The 19,213-nt window shown below is 45.8% G+C and overlaps 1 protein-coding gene across 1 annotated transcript in view; it reads left to right on the forward strand.

Annotated features, from left to right (window-relative positions):
- Positions 1 to 3,121: 3,121 nt before the first annotated feature.
- AMOT (angiomotin) overlaps positions 3,122 to 19,213 on the forward strand; it is a 33,365-nt gene continuing 17,273 nt past the window's right edge. The window contains exons 1-6 of the mRNA XM_026038966.1: positions 3,122 to 3,232; positions 4,657 to 5,575; positions 10,698 to 11,151; positions 12,944 to 13,088; positions 14,548 to 14,640; positions 17,079 to 17,224. Coding sequence (XP_025894751.1) covers positions 4,704 to 5,575; positions 10,698 to 11,151; positions 12,944 to 13,088; positions 14,548 to 14,640; positions 17,079 to 17,224 — 1,710 coding nt within the window. The 5' untranslated portion in view covers positions 3,122 to 3,232; positions 4,657 to 4,703. The remainder of the gene's footprint in view (positions 3,233 to 4,656; positions 5,576 to 10,697; positions 11,152 to 12,943; positions 13,089 to 14,547; positions 14,641 to 17,078; positions 17,225 to 19,213) is intronic.

Raw genomic sequence — 19,213 nt, forward strand, 5'->3', positions numbered from 1 at the left:
GATGCGTAAGCTAATTAGCTTCTTGGCTCAGCAGCAGTTTGGGGCAAGTGTGTGCAGGCTGCTCACGCAGGGACTCTTGCATTCCTCTTAGTTTCACAGGCCAAGATGCTTCTCTTCGCTTGTGAGGTGGTTATTGCTCCATGCAGGTTAATTGAGTATAGCGTTATAGTCGCTCATCAAACAGTGGTGAGTAGCTCACTTGTCTAAGCTTGCTTATTTTTTTATTTATTTTTTGTAATGCTGAGAAATATTTGCATGCTCTACAGAAATGTGTTGCTTTGGTTCCTGCAGCGTGGCAGTGTTATCATTTAAAATTCTTCATTAACCTCCATTCTTCACAGGGGACTGGCAAGGTTCCTGGGTCTAAATGAGTGCTGTTTAAGGCAGAAGCCTCTGTCACTGGTTTTCTGCACAGTGCCCTGCAAGCACAGGCCTTTTCTTCCTTAAGCAGCAGCTCTAAATTCTCTTTTATGCCTGTTCCTGATGCAACACATTTGCAATTTCTGCATTAGTTCTACTGTCAGTTCTAGAGTTAGATTTTTGGCTCAAGAACATACAACTATAAACTAATTGTGTATAATTTTATAGCAGAAATTAAGATAAAGTCCATAACTGATAGAGTTCTGAGCGTTGCTTCAGCCTGAGGTTTAACCATGGTGTTTCCTTGAAACAGAAATGCTCTAGAATCAAATTTTCTCCTTAAAGAGGTGTTTCCAGACTCTGCAGTTAGGAGCAATGTCCCAGCCATACGTAGTTTTGCAGAGATTTGAGAACTCTGAAGAAAACTGAGTGTAGCTGACTGTTCAATCCTAAGCTTCGTGACCAGTTTAGGCTGAACTCCCAAAGATGTCTAACGTGTCCACAGAACCTATCCCTATTTTAACAGAAGTGATCRGCTAGGATGATTGTGCCGAAAGCCACAAATCGTGTGTGTTTGGAACCCTCTGACAAAACTTCTGGCTCTGTGGCAACAACTTTTCCAGTGCACCTCACTAATTTCAGTAGAGGAAGCTTTGGCACACTGAAAATTGACATTGCTGGAAGAATCTAGCGCAAATACAATTTGGTGTCCAAATAAATAACACATGGGCTTCGGGACCCACTGTACTTTTCTTTTTTATATTTCATTAGAGAAAAAAGTGCAGCTAACTGCCTCTGCCATAGAGCTTCCAGCTTGCTTGGAAAGCATTTTCCAGGAATCCTGCCACCCAAGTTAGTTGCACAAGATTCTCTTTGTTAATTAAAAATAGTAGGATAGAACTGGGAAAAAAAAATCTCAGTGCTAATAGTTGATATGTAAAGAAAATTGACTCCTTAGCCAGAATATAGTCCTAAGGTATCTCAGTCCACTTTTTGTTCTGGATTTGTAGGCTGACTTCTGGTTTGCACCCCCACTGAGATGAGTAGTAGTGCATGGCAAATGCGTGCGGTGTGACCTGTAGCCTGTCTTCCCTGGCTCCGTGCAAGCAGCTGGCATTGCTGTGCTGTGAAGCGCGTGTGTGAAATGGTTGCACACACAAGTACTTCCTTGAGCATTTGAAGGAGTTAAACATGCACAGATTGACTGTGTCTGCTGAGAAAATCTGTAATGCAGAGAGGCAGAATCTCAAGCTGGGTTGTATCTTTGCATTAAAAAAATAAACACTCCCCACAGCCCCCCCTCTTACATTTTTCCAGTTGAGACAAAAGAAATCTTTGGGTGGAAAGCAGCATCACATTGCATAATAAAAGCCTTTTTATGCTCTAATAAAAAGAGTTCCTTAGGGCAACTTTTTAATTTTTTTTCTTTAAAAAAAAAAAAAAAAAGAAAGCCATGATACTGGTATGAGAGGGACAAGGAAACTTTAACTTTTCTTGTGCAACACCGGGAAGAGAGGCTAGAAATTGCTCTAGTTATCTGCTATCTTAATGCTTGGTTTAAAGGTTCTTTGCTGCATATTTGCTGGCAGCTGTTTTCAATATATCCCTCTTGAGCTAAGTCACCAGTTAAGAATTTGACATTAGATGTTTTTTTTCAACCACCATCTTGAGTACCCTACCACACAGCACAGCCTTGTTCCCTAGCTAGATATTGTTCATGTGCCTTGGAATTGCTGTTGACACCTCGAGTATTTAACTTGCAGATCTCTGATAACTTTCGTAGGGTGTGGATGTGTGCGTAATAAGGCCGAGACAGAAGTATCCACGTCTGCATTCCTTCACTGCATCTGTTTGTGTTATTTTTTTGCAGCATTCCAGGAAATTAAGTTAAATTATACCTCTCAATGAATTCTGCTCATTTCACTAGCTGTATTTTGTTGCAATTGCCTGCTCTTAAAATACAAGTGTGCTGCATGCCCAAGTATGTTCCATTTCTTTTGTGCCATCTGCCTTTCTCTTTAAGACACCTTTGGTACTAGATTTAACTCCTTCTTGGTTAACATGCCTAGATGCATGTTTTTCTGTGCTCTCTGGATACTTCAGTCAATGGTTAAAGTTTTTCTAGTGCTTTCCATCCTAAAAGGGAAAAATAATGTAATTAAAGAATGCTTTGGGAATTAGAGCTGAGCTCTGCAGTATATTTCTGGCATGTATTTTGGCAACGTCCTTCACTTCTGTCACTCTCCCAATCTGTAAAATAAAGTTAATACCCTTATACAGAATATTCTCACAGTTATTTTTGTGACATAATTCATGGATGTTTGTAAAGCCATAGCACCTTTCATCAAAGGATTTCTACTGAAAAAGAAGCCATTATCACAAAGTATCATCATCTGTGCTGCAGCTTTTCTTCTTAGCAAAAAATAAAACAATAGAGTTAAAGAATTAGTGGCTTTTAATCACTRTTTCACTTGGAGGCACAGATGGGACAGAGCATTACTTGGCAATGTTTAATTTCAGAACAGAAATTGTCATGATTAAAACAGCAGCTGGAGTAGATTGTTAGGTACAGAGGTTCCCTTTCATCCTAAAGTGATCGGAGTTGCTGAACCCTGGGAGAAAACAGGGAACTAAAAAAGAAAAATAAGAAATATTGTTCAAGGTGCTTTATTCCTTGTGTCTCATCTGCCCCTTAAAATGTTTTCAACACTTAGGGTTGCTTCGGAGGCAAAGAGAGCGAGTGGTCTGGCCTACTGAAGAGGAGCCTGAAGCCAGCTCWGAGAGGAGATCTTGGATTTGCGGGAGGGAAGCTGCGTGTCCTCCCATGTGTCAGATCTACTTCTCCCTGAGGACATCCAAGTGAAGGAAATAGGTATGTGCCACTTCAAGCAGCATTCAAGAGAATCCCATGCCAGGCCATTTATCAGGGCATGAATTTCTAGATTGGTAAGGCAGCTGGGAAGGAGAAGGATTTTCATTTTTTTCTTTACTAAAACTAMAGAAGAAATCTGTCTGTTTGGCACATTAAGACTTTGTATTATATTGATAGATCCATACAGTTGGCTGTCTCTGCAGAGGAGACCCAGCAGTTACAGAGATGCAGAAGAAATGAGACTCTCCCGACTTGTAGTCTGTCCCTGCTTCTGCCAGGAAACAAGCTATTTGGGACAAGTCACCTTTTGCTACAGGACAACTTTATACAAAAAAAGAGTCTCAGAATAAAATGAATGGCATTGTGTACTTAGCTATTGAGGCAGAGCTGCAGCTCAGCCAACAAGTAGAGCACTCTGGAATGTTGTTCTGGACTGTTCTGCCTGGGCCTTTAGTTATGTTTCTGAAAGATCTTGTGAATTTCTGGCTGTTTCAACTCATGCAAGGCCAGTGGGCTTAACTTTCAGTAAGGACATATTCCTATCTCAACTGGGAGATGGATCGTGCTGTAATCACTGTTGGATTGAATCCATAGGCTGTTGAACCCCTACTTGGGATGTGCTTGACATGAGCTCTTTACGTTTCTTTCACTAGTACACAATGCTTTTTCCTGTCACTCTGAGGTCTTTTTCTGTGCCTGAGATCAGACGATTCTTTTTTTCCTCCTCTTGCTTTTGCATGCGTTCAGATGATGATATTTAGATGTGTGAGGATTTGGTTGCCTTTGTATAGCAGGAAGTCCTCACTTGCACTGGTATGTGGGATTTTCTGTGGCAGGGAGACAAAGTGCTGATCTGACTCTAGGTTTTTAATTACTCTTAAAAATCTACTGGTTAACCAGGTATTCATTACTTTAAATGACCCAAGCTAAGAGATTCCTTTACTTCCTGTGATACATATATTATCTTAATGGGTGTCTGTCTTTTTTAAATTCTTCCTTAAACCTGACAAATTGCCAATTTCACCCTTTTATCCTTGCCTGCCTGCAAACATGGGAAACATTTCATTGTTGGTAGCCATAAGCACAGAGCAAATAGAGCTCAGGCATTTTTACCGTCTTCCGGTGAATTATATGTCTCCTTTCTGCCCGAAARTAGCCTTGCTGCCTAATGCATTCGGCTCCTACTCTTACAACTTGCAGTTGATTAATATTCCTCTAAACTTGCAAGTCACCTTTCATCACCTTTGGAGGCTTTGCCCCCTTAGCATGCATGGCCTTCTCATGTTGAAGGGCCTTAATGACCCCTATTGTTATGGGAACCTTTGGTAATCTAACCTGCATTTTTTTCTTATTTCAAGCCATTGCTCTTAAATGTCTCCTGCTTGATCCACTCAGGCGCTAATAACCATGTCTCCTCTCCTCAGGTCAAGGGCAGCTTTTACATTCCACCCAAAAGGCACCGCAGGTTGAGATGAGGAATTCAGAAGAGCAAGCAGCTACGACAGTTTTACAGCGCCTGCTGCAGGAGCAGCTCCGATACGGAAATCCAAATGACAACCGCAACCTTCTTGCTTTGCATCAACAAGCCACGGGAAATGCCCCCCCTTTCAACAGCACTGGGAGTCCAGCATCTCAGAACGAAGGGCTGAGCTCCCAGGACCACCAGCTAGTGACTCATGCTGCCCGTCAGGAGCCCCAGGGCCAGGAGATACAGGTGGACAACAGCATCATGGAGAAGCAGCTCTCCCCGCGCCTCCAGAACAGCGAAGATCTCCCGACCTACGAGGAAGCCAAAGTACAGTCGCAGTATTTCCGGGGCCAGCCGCACGCCAGCGTTGGGGCAGCATTTTATGTAACRGGGGTCACCAACCAAAAGATGAGGACTGAAGGGCGGCCCACGGTTCAGCGTGTGAGCCCAGGGAAGGTCCACCAGGATGAAGGACTTAAGGACCTCAAGCAAGGGCACGTCCGCTCCTTGAGTGAGAGGCTGATGCAGCTCTCCTTGGCCACCAGTGGTGTCAAGGCCCATGCGCCTGTCACGAGCGCGCCGCTCTCCCCACTTTCCCCGCTTTCTCCCCAGCAGTCAAGTGACCCTTACAAAAATTCTGGTTCCAATGAGTTCTACAAGAACTCGGTGCAGCCCCCTTCCCAGCCCAACCTCAAAGGGATGGAGCAGCGGGGTCCTCCTCCCGAGTATCCTTACAAAAATGTGTCCACCCCATCCATGAACTGCAAACCTCAGGACTCAGGACATTTCTATAGCGATCATCGCATGAGCCAGCAGGGAAGATCTGATGGTCCTATGATGAGGTATCAGCATCCYCCTGAGTATGGGTCAGTCAGGTAAGCAAGCTCTTAAAAAAAAAAAACAAACCAAAACAAAAAACTCCAAAGAAACCCACAGTTTGTGACTTCTAGCTGTGTAAGGAGCAAAAGTACAAAATTCARTCCCTTCCCTCGCTCCTGCAGCAGGTTGCCATTCAGCAGAGTTCCCATCTCCGTTATGGGAGAGGACATACAGTGTTCAGCTACGGGCTGTGTTTGAGAGGACTGTAACCCTCTCTGTTAACTTTCCTGGAAAGGTCTGACACTGGAACACATGTGGGTGTAGATAAGATTTTACTCAGGCTGAAAATACGACTCTGCATCTTACCATCTTATTTCTAAGACCAGATGGGCCTTCAGCATTGATGCTCTAGGCTTGGCTTTGAAGCTAGAGGGGTGATAGCAAATCAGTGATAAGAGGGTGTTGCCGCAAACACGAGAGCGGTGTGAGGGCTCTGCGCATTTGCRTTGGGTTTGGAGGGCAGCGGAAGGGAGAAACAAGGCTGCTCGGGAGCAGAGCTGGAGCTTTGGGGAATTTGAATCTGCTCAGGACCTTCCCAGTCCTGCGGGGAGCTATTTTCAGAGTTTGTCCACCATTGTTTGTGATCTGAAATGACTTCAGCAGCATACAAACCCGATGAAAAGGCCCTTTGATCTGGCTAAATAAATAATAAAGGGGCCAGGAAAAGGGGAAGTGAAGGGCTTTCAGGGGGTGGCCGAATGGTTGTGGAAGCTTGTTGAAAATGCTTTTGAAAATTCCTAGGCCTCGGCACTCTGTGCACACAGGAAAGGGAAACAAACCCTTAACGGCCATCCTGCATCAGAAATGCTCAGGATATATAGCGTATCCGCGCTGTAGCCTGCTGCTGGGCGAGGGAGAGGTATTTGAAAACACGCCAGCAGTTCAGCTCCTCTAGACAGGGCAATTTTTGTCTGTATTGGACAGATCCTGGCTGCTTAGAAAGAAAAGGGGGGGAAGGAGGAGGAGGAGAGAGGTTCAGCTGGCAAGGTTTCCAGAAGGGGAAGCAACTGAAATTTGTCTTCAAAGCCCTGGGARTCTAATGAGGTTACTTTTTAACCTAAATAGCTGCACAGGGAAGAGTTTTTCCTTTGCAAGCAAATGCTGAAGCAGGAGAACAAATGCCCGAGCAATCCATGAATTACTGCATGGCCGCGCCACCCCCCACCCCACTTCCCACACGCTTTGGGAGAAGCTCCTTTCCACAAAAACCTTTGGTGTTCCTCAAGGTGCAGCTGGATCACAACTATTTTAAGGGATTCCTTTATTTTAGGGGATCCGGTTTCCCTTGTGCCGTGCAGTGCTCACAAGTGTCCCTATAGCCCCTGCAGAGCTAAAGGATTCTCAGCAGCTCTAGGTTTCTGTGTTGATCAGGATGAATTTGGGCTGTTTCGAGTGCATTTTGGAGACATATGTGAAGGAAGCAGAGCCCCTTCTCTCCCTTCTGCCGACGGCACACCCTTTGCTGCGGGYTTTTCCCCCTCATTGTTCAGGAGAATTTGAGGGTGACCTACCAGTGCGCTTAGCTCAAACTCGTTGAGCAAGATAAACACTGGGGAATTCRGAGTGTGCACGGCGTGATTCACCCTCCGCGGCTGGGAAAGCAGCGCCCTGCGCCGGGAGCCCACGCCAGGCTGCAAACAGTTGGCCTCACCTGCTCCTGGGCGGCGGAGCTTTGGGAACACGGATGCGTTCCTAAGGATGTCGGTGTAATGTAAATATCGGGCACGCTGGAGGCATCGGTGCTGCTATTTGGAAATTGTGAAGCTCAGAAGTGGGTTGGCAGCATGGGAAGCTCCAGAATCCTAGTGCCTCCCTATATCAAATTCACTTTGATGTCAGTAATAGAAATTGAATGTTTGGGTGAGGAGGAGAAGGTGCCTGGGCTCAGTGTCCTGCACGGTCTCTGTCCCGGCAGGACAGCCAGGCAAGCAGCAGGGAAGCAACCACTTTAGGCAGTGGCTCCACTTGGATCAGTCTCTCCGATCCCAGCGCCATATCCCGGTAAGAGCCCGAAAGGCAGAGCTCTCACTGGAGGATTAATCCCTCTGGCTTCCCAGGAGCTTCGCAAGGAGGAGCCTGCAGAATTTGCCCCGTAATTAGCAAGGCACTTCTGTGCGCCGCATTCCCCCGAGCAGCATCAAAGAGGGGGCTTATCAGGTATGATGAGGAAGTGGAGCAAAAATGCGGCCCTTCGGTTTTGGCAGTCTAATCAAGCACAGCCTGCCCCTGCTGGAGTTAATGTTTCCTGGGCTGTGTGGGAGAGGGGAACTGTAACTGCTCCATCACGATGCAGCTGGGGAAACTGGGAAGCTGGAAACATTTTTAATGAGCCAGAGACCTTGTCTGATCTCTCTATTCTTCATCCGTACCCGCTTTCCTTCTCTCCCAGCACATTCTCTGCTTGGCTTGAAGCTTGCGGTGTGGGGACTCCTGATGGCAGAGGTTGCYTGCAGAGCTGCCTGTAGCTTGGGCTTCGGGACTTCAGAGCTTCTGTGACCCTCTTAGTTGCAGAGCCATAAATCCAAGCGTGGCCTTGGCCACGTGGTGCATTTCTCTGGTACGTGCCAGAGGGTTTCAGGCAAGCACAGGCTCTTGTGTGCTTGTCTTCAACACGAGTTTAAGTGTTYTGTCGGAAAAAAAATGAAAGTGGTGTGCTAAATAAAAAAATATATATTTGAATGTGAGTGCAAAAGTTTGCCTGCACAATCTTATAAGGCTGTTAGTTGTCACTGTGAAGTTTCTAGGTAAAGCAACCTATCTTTTAAAAATATGTTCATTGGATTTTCTTATGTTGGTGAAAATAYAGAGGCTTTTGTGACAATTTGGAGGCTGTTGCAGAGCTGATGCAACAGTGCAACAGAACTACTGACTTCTAGCTCTCACATCATGGCTTGAACCCACAAGGTGGGTATGACTTCAAGATGTAAAAGGGTGTRTATCCGAGTGCCAAAATGGTGCAAATTTAGAAAATGTATCTTGTTTAGAAGTCCTCAGCCATCATTTCCTAGAGTTCTTTTTTACAGTAGGTTAAATAACAACAATAGTTTCAAGGCATGTCAGTACAGACTGTCCCTTTTTGTTTTATCTGCTGCTGTTATTTTAAATTTTAATTTAATTTTTTTGGCCATCCTTGCATTCTTTTTGAGCCGTGTGCAAATTGAAAGATGCTGCCTGTGCTGCTTCTGGGATGGCTGAATAACAGGATACTTTTAGTGAAGTGGCTCCCACTGTTTAACATTGGCATCTGAATAACACCCTGAGATCAGCAGAGTCAATCAGCCTCTCCTCACAATTGCTGCAGGCTCTTTCCAGACTTAAAGAGGGTGTTCTGTGGATTCCAAATTGGAAGGGTGCTTTTGTGCAGCCAGGAGGCAGCCTAGCAAAATACCTGTTTTGATCGAACTGAGATGAATTGTCACAACAAGGTTATTCCATAAATGTTTATTACRTTGAAACAGAGCAGTATGATGTTACGTAAAGAATAAGGTCAAGAAGCCAGGTGATTTCTGAAGCTGTGAAGTTAGCAAATAGCCTGGGTGAGGAAAGAAGGTGGCTGGAAACCATCTGTGATAAACTAGGTGACCTTGAACGTGTCACATGGCTTTTATGCCTCATTCTTCATTATGAGAACTAACAAATAAAAGCAATGAAATAAATGCAACAATAAATAGAGCTGACCTCCCAGGAGAGGAAGAGCTGAGTGGCTGCTACTAAAGTGAACATTCCTGAGGAAATTAGTTGCACATCTCTCGTCTGCATGACCCCTGAGATCCTCATGTGGCATATGGACCTTCCTGAGGAAAAACAGCTCTTGAAGCAGCCCTGCTGACAGGGAGCTCAGTCCCTGGAGTGTGAGGAGGAAATAAACAGCATCTAGAGCAGTAACCCCTTGTTTTTCCCCTATGTGATTGATTTTCCTGCCAGGTGGATGTTTCTGTCCTAGTCTCTAGCAAGGATGCTTGGCAAATGTGCTGCCTTGGCTAGAAAGATGCCCAGTGTTGGAGTAGCAAACCCTATGCCAGGCTCGATGTGCGTGGCCTCCTCTGTGCCCTGCGAGCCAGATGTGATTAATGGGGCCGTTTCCTCTTTGTCCAYGTGTGTCCCACACGGAGCAGGCAGGATGATGCCAAGCGCTCGCACCAAGAAGCCAGCCAGGTAGCCCTTTGGCTCTGAGCTCAGCTCTGTGCTCGCTGCTGTCAGTGCCGCGCGGCTGGCGCTCCTGGCAAGGTGGGAGAGCTGTGCTGGGGGCTCTCCCATGCAGCACGTACCCCTAGTGCCCACGGAGTCCTTGCGGGTGGCCGTGGTGGACACAGTCACTGTTCAGGTGGAGTAGTACGTGCTGCTCCAGCTCTAGGGTTGAGCTGAAGTCAGTGGGGTTGGAGATGTTCCGAGGAGTGTTTCAGAACACACCAAACTGCAGGGCTGGGGTTGCTGCAGCCTCAGCGTGTGCTCAAGAAGGGACTGGCCGTGGCTTGGCAAGGGAGGGACTTTAACTGCTAGTTCAGAGAACATGCCAAGAAGTTAAAGGTTGAGTGTTTTCAGAGGAGGAAGCCAGGCCTGCCTCCTGAGGTCATCCAGGGCAGCAAACCCACACATTATTCCAAGAGTGGATACTTTCTTGGCTAACACAGCAGAAGTTGAGTCTGGGATCTCCAGGGATTGGGAAATGTGAGCTGGTAAAGCTTGAGTTAGTTCTGTAACAGTTATGCGTGATGCAGATTGTCTGATATTCTACAGCAGTTACTGTTAGCAGCAGTGAACACACATACTGCATAAGTGTGAGAGAGCTCCTGAACCCAGAGTCTGCTTCTGCCTCTTCTTTCACTTTCATATCCTCTAACTCTCCTTTTACCACCCTGTGGCTTCTTGGTTGGCATTTTCTGGCAGTGGTGCCAGGCAAAGTAGCAGAGAGCTTGGCCAGTTCCTTTAACTGTGCAGCCTCTGAGCTGCAGGAGAACATTCCTTCTTTCTGCATGAGAGGTTTTTGCATTTCAGGACCGAACAAAAGCTTTGTACTTGTGTAAAAGTCTTTTGTGTGGGATGACCTGTTGGTAGCTACCCTTGGTTCACACACAGTATTTTGCATGACTTTTGGAGCTTCTGCTACCTGTTTTCTAGGCAAAACCCAGATGTGCAGCTGCAGTTACAACAGAGACCACCTCACCACCACAGTCCAACTTCTTCCTTAACGTCCCTGGGATCCTTGACCTTGCTCCAGTCTCCACCACCATCCAGGCTATCCCCTTCCCAGCACCAGCCACCCCTGACTCCGAGCCAGGGGGATCCTGCCATTCTGCCACGGACCCAGCAGCCCTTCTTGTCGAACCAAGTGCATCAGGGAGATTTGTACCGACTATGTCAGCCCTTCCTAGGCCCGCAGCAGCAGCAAGGCGACTCCTATTCTGTGATGTCCAGGGCCCAGCAGATCCCTTCCCCGTATCAGCAGATGCAAGTAGATCCTTTTGCCATAGTTTCCAGGGCTCAGCAGATGGTAGAAATCCTGTCAGAAGAGAACCGGTCTTTACGACAGGAGCTGGATGGATGTTATGAGAAAGTAGCTCGGTTGCAGAAGGTGAGTGATTTGGCATATTGCATGCTCTGCTGTGCATAATGCCCTCCAAAATGGAATTCTCATCTGCATTTACTACATTGCTGGCTTAGGGGATTGATTAGCTGCTTTAGAGCCTCTCGTATCTACAGTGATCAGCCTGTATCCTGTCCCTTTGGGTGGTAACTAAGTTTTATCAGAAGATACCATCATGTAGATGATACCAGCATGTTTTTGTCCAACAGGTGACCATGCTCCTAGCAGCATCCCCATCAGCTGTCCTCAAGAGACTGTCTTCTTGGCTGGCTTGCTTAAAGCTGCTGTTCTTGTTTCAAGGATAGCAGTAGGCCTCATTTTCTCATTAGTCTGAAAAGGGCTTAGAGAATGGTCTCAAACTATAGTCATTCAGGGGGAGAACTGAGRACATTGCTGTAAAACTGATTGGCAAGACAGTATGCAAGAAGAGTRCTGCTGCTGTGGCCATGTTAGAGACATTTGGACTGAACTAATACATATTTTTGGCACTGAAATTACCTTAAAAGCTCTCTCTCAATACTATGTAACTTCCATGGTAACTAAATACGCTGCTTGGATCAAGCTATTTGCCACCTTTGGCTTTATGAAAGGACTAAATGATGACAAGGCCTCTCTGAGATGTTTTAAGAAATTCCAATGGGAGCTGTCACCGACAGCGCTGGGTACAGCCTCGCAGCAATCGCATGTTGATGAGCAGTGATTTATCGTTGTGCCAGGTCAGGGCTCTGCAGCCTCATGAGGCTCTTTGCTCAAAGCCTTCTCCAGGGCCGTAAAAATGTGTGGCTGATGATAAAACATCTGTTCGAGTTCAGCTGGCCAGTGTGACTTCCCATGCTGGTTCATTCCCTAYGTTACCTGTATACAGTGCCATGTTCATTTTGTATTTTTTTTGGAAGGCTCCTGGCCAGGAAGTGTCTTAGTGACATGTTTGACAGCTTCCTGATAATGAAGCAGGACAAAAATGAACTCGTCTCCTTCCCCTGGGCCTTTACTGGAGACAAGGCTGATGGGGTTTTCTCTTGCATGGTCCCACCCTTCCATAGCAGCACAAAACCATGCCGGATGAGAAGTTAGAAGTGAACTTCCTTGTGCCCTGGAGGAGCAGTTACTTGCTCAAGAGCGTATTGAGAAGTTTTCCACTGAAGGTTAGGAGGAAGGAGAAGACATGTTTTATTGCAGCTGTCCCCCCCACACTTAGAAACAACTTAGTAAATTGAATGTTTAAAAGCTACTCATGAAACTGTAGAATCATAAGCCCAGAACATCAGAAGGTTTTATTGTGAACTTTAGACCATAAAACCAGAGAGACTGTTGTGTTCATCAATAACGCAGGATCTGGCAATAGCATTTCAGCATAGTTTTGTCTACTTCTCTTGTTTTAATTTATTTATTCAGCTTTGTATCGTGTTAGCTGCTTATATAATTATTTTTTTGCACAAAGTAACAGTAGTGCCAAACTGTTACATGCAAACTCAGTCTTAAAAATAAGTATATAAATGGAGGGGGTAGATGACATTTGTGCGTTTTGATATGCTGCATCTGTGCTCTGATCACACAGAGCAAACAGCTACTGACTAGAAGGAGAATCTAGATTTTTTTTTTTTTTTCAGACGTTGGCTTTATAACAGAGAGTCTCTTGTTGCTAATCTGGGGCACGACAGTTTTACGTGATGTATAGATATATTTTTATCTCAATAAGGAAAACTTTGGAGCGTCAGAAGGAAGTAGAATTTCTTGCTAGTGATAAAATATTAAGTGCTTGTTTCCACTTCCACTGCAGCTGGAAACAGAAATTCAGCAAGTGTCGGAGGCATACAAAAACTTGGAGAAATCATCCTCTAAGCGGGATGCCCTGGAAAAGGCCATGAGAAACAAGCTGGAAGGAGAAATTCGTCGGCTTCATGATTTCAACAGGGATCTGAGAGGTGAATGAAGTAACCTTTTAATTTTTTTTTATTTTATTTTACTATTGCACTTGCTCGACAGGCCCATGCTTTGCTGTTTGTTGTTTCTGGCACACTTGGAATATTACAGGATACTAGGGAATACTCAGAATGGGATTTGAGGCAGTTGTTGGGAATATGGAAAAGGCAGGTTTAGGAGCGTGCTGTAGTCTCTCATTATCGGCCTGTTTCTCATTGAGAAGAAACATGTGATAAGCCAAATACCGTAAACCAGATGCAAGCCTGGAATTCTATCTTGCCTTATATCCTAGGCACAATTTGTACAATTTGTTCAGTTAATACAAATGGAAAGACGTTTTGCTGATTGCCTAATCCCACACCAGGCATGTTCACTTTATTTCCTGTCCAGTGACCCCTTCGCACTGACATACAAACTGCAGACTCTCTGCTCTTCCTGAAGGTCTTGTTGTTGCTTATCAAAGCAGGCATCTGGCTTTTTGGATACCCCTCTCTTTTCCAGGGCGAGATGTTTTCAGTGTCTGGTTCTTGCTAGGAGGCTGAGCCAGGATTGTGCCTGGGAATAGAGAGTGCTGTTGAATGGTATTTGACCTTAACATGGGTCAAAGTTTAAGAKTTACAATCTGAAAGTCAAAAAAAACACCCTTGTGATTTTAGATATTTTGAGGTATATAATTTTTTTATATATATAAGATTTTTTTTAATAAAARCCTTTTTACTGTTCTAAACATCATCTGCTCTCACTGTCCTTAGTCGATTGCTAGACCATGTTCCCAGAAAGTGTTTTGCATCTAAGAAGTAAGGCCATACAGTGCCCAGTGTTATCAGAAGGACAGTACACAAAGGCCTGCATTAAATAATCTTATTCGTAATAAAATTCATAGCATAAACATTTCATTTATATGCTCGTGGCCTGATCTAAACTTCTGATGCCTGCAGCAAGCAGAACTGTTAAACTGTACTTAGGATTTTGTTTTTCCCTGAAGTCAGATAATTGAACCACAGTAATTTAATCTTCTAAGTCTTATGATTGAGTGGAGGATTATAGGGGAATCTTTTAATTGCATGGTGGGATTTATTTGGGTGGAAAAAGTAAGTTTCTTTTTACAGATGTTTGAAATGATTCTTTATAAAACAGATACAATACAAAAGACCAAACTGAATCTGTTTCTTGTATTGAAGTCTATGAAGTGTCTTAATATACTTGTAAGGATAGAAAAAAATATTATTATGCATTATTATTGTTTAAAGTAAGATCTTTGGAACTCTGCTTGATCCCTTCTGACTCTTTGTGAAAGTCTACTCAAGGACATGATTAGAAACATTTTAAAAGTGCTTCTGCTTTTGATGCTGTAGAATTGGGAGATGTATTCTAGCTTGCATTAGAACCCTCCTGAGGAGATGTAACTTCATTCTTGCAAGGTTTTGATTCTTTGGTGTTCCTTTTGTTGCAAATTTCCAGAACGTATGGAGACAGCCAACAAGCAGCTTGCGGAGAAGGAATTTGAGGGGTCCGAAGACAATAGGAAAACCATCTCTCAACTCTTTGCTCAAAGTGAGTTGCATATTTGTTGTGGGTCAGTAGAAATGCTCTGGTCATCCTGGGAAGGGTAGGTTCAGATCTGTCAGTTTTCCACTCATTGACATTCCAAAACTGGCAATGGAGTAAGGAGGAATTCATCATTCCCTTTCTGACAGTGTTTAAAGTCCATCTGATGGCAATTATTTAGTAGAGATCTCAGAGCCAATAATGTGCAGCTACCTTGCAAAACTGGCATTTACTCTATAATGTGTAGGATAAGTTGTGCATTTTTTTGTCCTATGCAGGTTTGGGTTTAAATCTTGGGTTTTAACTGTTGGGAGTCCTGGGACTTGGTAAGCCTGGGACCCTCAAGGTCTCCCAGCTCTTTTCTCTTTAATTTGCCGCTGTCATATCCAGTTCAGCAAAAATAAAGAGAGTTAATGCTGCTTCCAGTATGCTGGGCTGGGTGAGGGTCATGGATTCTGCCCACAGCATTGGATTTATCACAAGGCAAACCAAAATGACAAATGTGAAATGCTGCTTTTCCTTTGTACTGAAATGTCTGGAGGCTGACAGTAGCGAGCCAACTTTTCTCTCACCCCGTGGTGTACTCCACCCTTCTGACAATGCTCACTTTTCTCCAATTGTTATATAAAAGGTAGTGCAATAAAATTGCAAAATAGAGAAGATTTTCCATGGTGCAACACTCATTGCTTCTTCTCTGACAAACACTGGTATCGCTCCCCAGAGCTGTCTTTAGTCTATTCCTTGTGGCTTAACATCGCAAGCAGATGGGTGTCAGGGTATGAATTAACTCTCCCTCTGATGTGGTGCTAAGTCGGTCAGCTCAGTCCAGCTTTTAGAYGGAGCCGGTGGGCTTTGAGATTCAAAGGTGTGCCCAGTGATGTGGGAAGATGTTTTTGGTGCATATGGTATCTCTGAAGGAAGGCCAGAGCTGTGAGGATCTGCATGTCCCGTGCATTTTGGCTGCACATGGAAACCTCTCCGTGCTGCTCCAGAAGCCTAGCTGCAAGCGCTTGCAGATGAGCCTGCAGACTGCGGGCACTGATTGATGCCTTCTGGCGTTAATGCCACCCCGTCCCACTCCGCCCAACTTCACTKTTGCAGGCTGGCGTTGTCACCGATTCATCTCCTGAGTGGGGAAATGGGTAAAAGAATAGGCTGGTGGTAATATCTGCCTCTCTGTGAGTGCTCTTATGGCATTAGGCAGCTCTGAGCTGGGGTGCAAGTTAGTTCTGCAGGTCCTGGAGCACCCTGTTTGGGCACAGCATGCTTTTGCAACCTCTGTGTGGGCTGCAGAGCTTTTCTAGCAGAGGGGAATCTGCAGCTACTCCTGTTCTTGCTCTGGACTCTCTGCTGGCAGAAGGAAGGGAATAATTGTGGTCCTGTAAATATAGTTATGCAGATGCTTGCACAAACGGGGCTGTGTACTCCATCTGCAGTCTCCCCTAACACCCAGGATCTAGGTCCTGTTTTTCAAGCCTTCCACTCCTTGTCCTCATTCCTTTGTCGTGGGATGTTGGTTTCTGGAATGCAGTTTCTCTGGTGTCATCAGCGCTGGGTGTAGATCACTGCAGGGAGTATTCTGTGGTTATGTAGCCAGCGAGTGTGCTAATGTTATCATGTAGCTGGCTGGCTCCAGCTGAGAATGGCAACACACGCAGAGGACATCGGTGCTCTGTTGTGGCTTTGCTTTACATGCCTGGGTGATAATTTCTCCAGTCCCCAGCTACTTTGACCAGTTTGTTTTTTCTAATGGAGGCAGCCACCTTGTTCCTGAAGCAGCGTAACTGCTCCCACCAGGTCCAGCTCTTTCTGGAGAGCAGCAGAAGAGGAAAAGTTGTTGGGTCTGGAGTGGTTTTAGAGCTTTGGGCATGAACTTGCAGAGCTTGGTGAAAGGCTCTCCTGACCTGCAGCTCTGCCTTKAGCAGGGCAGGTACAGGTACCTCAGTTCTGGCCTTAAAAATGACTCCCATTTCTAAGGGCAGCAGCAGAAGATTGGGAAGGAAGACAACCACCCGGGGAGAGGGTGGAAAAAAGGAGCACTAGTCCTTCAGACACCAAACTGTCATTTTCTCTTCCCAGCCTGCAATATTAAAGTTACTCAGTTTGTTTCCAGTGCTGAAATATCAGAGGTGAAGAGATGCCAAGTTTCACTGTATAATCAGAGCAAATTGCTTCACTGTACTGAGGGAGGCAGCTTCTCCCCCTCCCTGCTAGCACTGTGCAGCACGTTGTCACTTGAAGTACCATGGCTCGTTTTCTGGGCTGCAAATTCTTTTCCTTGAAAGCCATGCACATTTTTTTCCCTTCAGATAGAATTCCATTCTCTCTCTCTCTTTCCTTTTTTAAAGGAGTCTCCAGGAAAAGCTGCCCTATCCACTTGTGGAGTGAAGGACCACTGAAAGAAATATTGCTGTGTAGTGATAGTTCTCTCTCTGTTTTGATAGACAAGGAAACACAGCGGGAAAAGGAGAAACTGGAAATAGAACTGGCTGCCGCCCGCTCCACAAACGAGGACCAGCGAAGACACATCGAGATCCGAGACCAGGCCTTGAACAACGCTCAGGCCAAGGTGGTGAAACTGGAGGAGGAGGTAAGGAGACCGGTGGAGCAAATCTAGGGGAGCTCACGTTCCTGCAAAAGTGACTGTGGGAATGAGTTTGTCTGGTGCAAATTAGGAGGAAATCTGCCTGCCTGAAAGCTGTTTATATCAGCTTAGCTTTGTGTTGGTTAGCTAAACCGCTGAACTGCTCACAGATAAGCCACAAATCTCTCTTTCCTTGGAAGAGCTTTCGTCTAAGCAGCCACATTGCATTTTCTTTTTGTTTCAGCTGATAAAACTGGGCTGAAACTGAAATTCCAGCCCTGGCAGCCTCCTGAAGTTGGCAGCAGTATGGGTCTGGGTGGGCTTTCAGCTAACAGCAAAGGAGCCCGGCCTGTCCCCTTGCCAGGTGTCCAGATCGCAGCAGGTTATCGTGGAGGGCAGCCGTACAGATCATGGTGTGTGCCCTGCCTTCGTTACAAGCTGGGCATGACCTTGGTTGTTTTCTCTGCCCTCCCTTCCTCCCTCTYGAGAGGGAATAACGTGTTTGAGCTGCTCTGGTGGGCAGCTCTCACAGCAGTGCTTTTTGCAGCCTTGTCCTGCCGCTCACACACGGCTCCCGCCTCCTCCTGCGTCACAATGTCCGTCCTCTTTCCTCCTGCCTACTCCTTTCCTCTCCAAAGCTCCATTTCCCGCTGTTGGCCTCTGCTTCCTTTACTCCTACTCTTCCTCTAGAGAGAGCCTCTAAGGAAATCTCACGGCCAAGCGGACTTCCCTCCACTGCAGGCCTCCTCTCCCCTCCCTCGGCTCTGCCGCCCGCCCGCCTGCYGGCTCTCGTCACCTCCCTCGGTCACGCACAGTGCCGACATCCAGCTGCGTCTTCAAGATGTTGCTCCAACCCTTCCCGTGGCTGCTTCTCCCCTGCTTTCCGCTCAGGTTCCCCTATTCCAGCAGAKGAAGGGCCTCAGATAAAGTGAGCGTCCTCCTCTCTGCTCTGCCTTCCTGCTGTCTCCTGGTGCCATTTCTTAATTTTAGTCTTTTCTAAGCTCTGTATTTGCCCCAGAAAACATTCTCCTGAATCCTCCTGGCCATTTCTCCTCCTTTTTGCTCTTGCGGTGTACTCTGGACCACTGGTTTCACAGAAGGCCTCCCTCGGCCTCTCAGGGCCTGGGCTTGGGCCCTGCACTTTCATCTGTGCCATGCTCAGCATGGCCARGCCCTCCCCCATCACGGGGAACCAACTTCTCTGTGAATGCAAATTATAATAATAAAACAATAACAAAAAGAGCAGAGTTAGAAGAATGTTTAAACATTGCAGTCCTGGTGTTTGCTGCGTTCCTTTGATTTCACTTCTGGCACAGCAGCCTTGCACCTCTTAGGTGAGGACAGTTTAGACATCAGAGGATTCTGCTTAAATCTTAAGCAGTTTTCCCATTTGAGCCTGCAACATATGACTCTTTGGCTGTCATTAAGACACTGTAGAGATCTGCTATGAGTTGAAGTTTGGAGACCATCCTCCCATCTCCATGAGGCTTGGCACCTGTTTGCAGTCAGTCTGGGTTTAGGTGCCACGAGCAGGCAGGGCCAGCGCACGCCTGGGCTGGGCRCTGGTGTTTGCTGCCTTCCACAGCGTGAAGCTGGAGGCTTCAGAGACAGGAATAATTGTAAATTTTATTTTAAAAAGACTGACTTATTCCAGAACATGTTGCTGCTGCACAACAGTCACCTAGATAAAATAGATGAATAGGTAAATCTGGGCTAAGTTGCATGACACCTTAAAAACAGGCAGATTTTGAGTGAAGCTTCCTAGCCTGGCTTGCCTGAGGGCTTGTGGTCATTTGCATCCAACCTTTGCTTGAATCCCAGGGTGCTCAGGAAGTGCCACCCTTCCTGTTGTAGATAAATATGGAAGTGTCTCAGGGAGCAGGAATTAACTGCTTTTTCCTAGAGGTGAGGGAGAATAGAGGGGAAAAAAAGACRAGATGAATAGTTGCTTTTCCAGGTTTTCCAAATCTCTTTTTAGTAAAATGCTTGGGTTTA

This window comes from Nothoprocta perdicaria, unplaced genomic scaffold (genome assembly GCF_003342845.1).
Source record: "Nothoprocta perdicaria isolate Ctin4 unplaced genomic scaffold, notPer1 scaffold_22, whole genome shotgun sequence".
NCBI classification, from domain to species: Eukaryota; Metazoa; Chordata; class Aves; order Tinamiformes; family Tinamidae; genus Nothoprocta; species Nothoprocta perdicaria.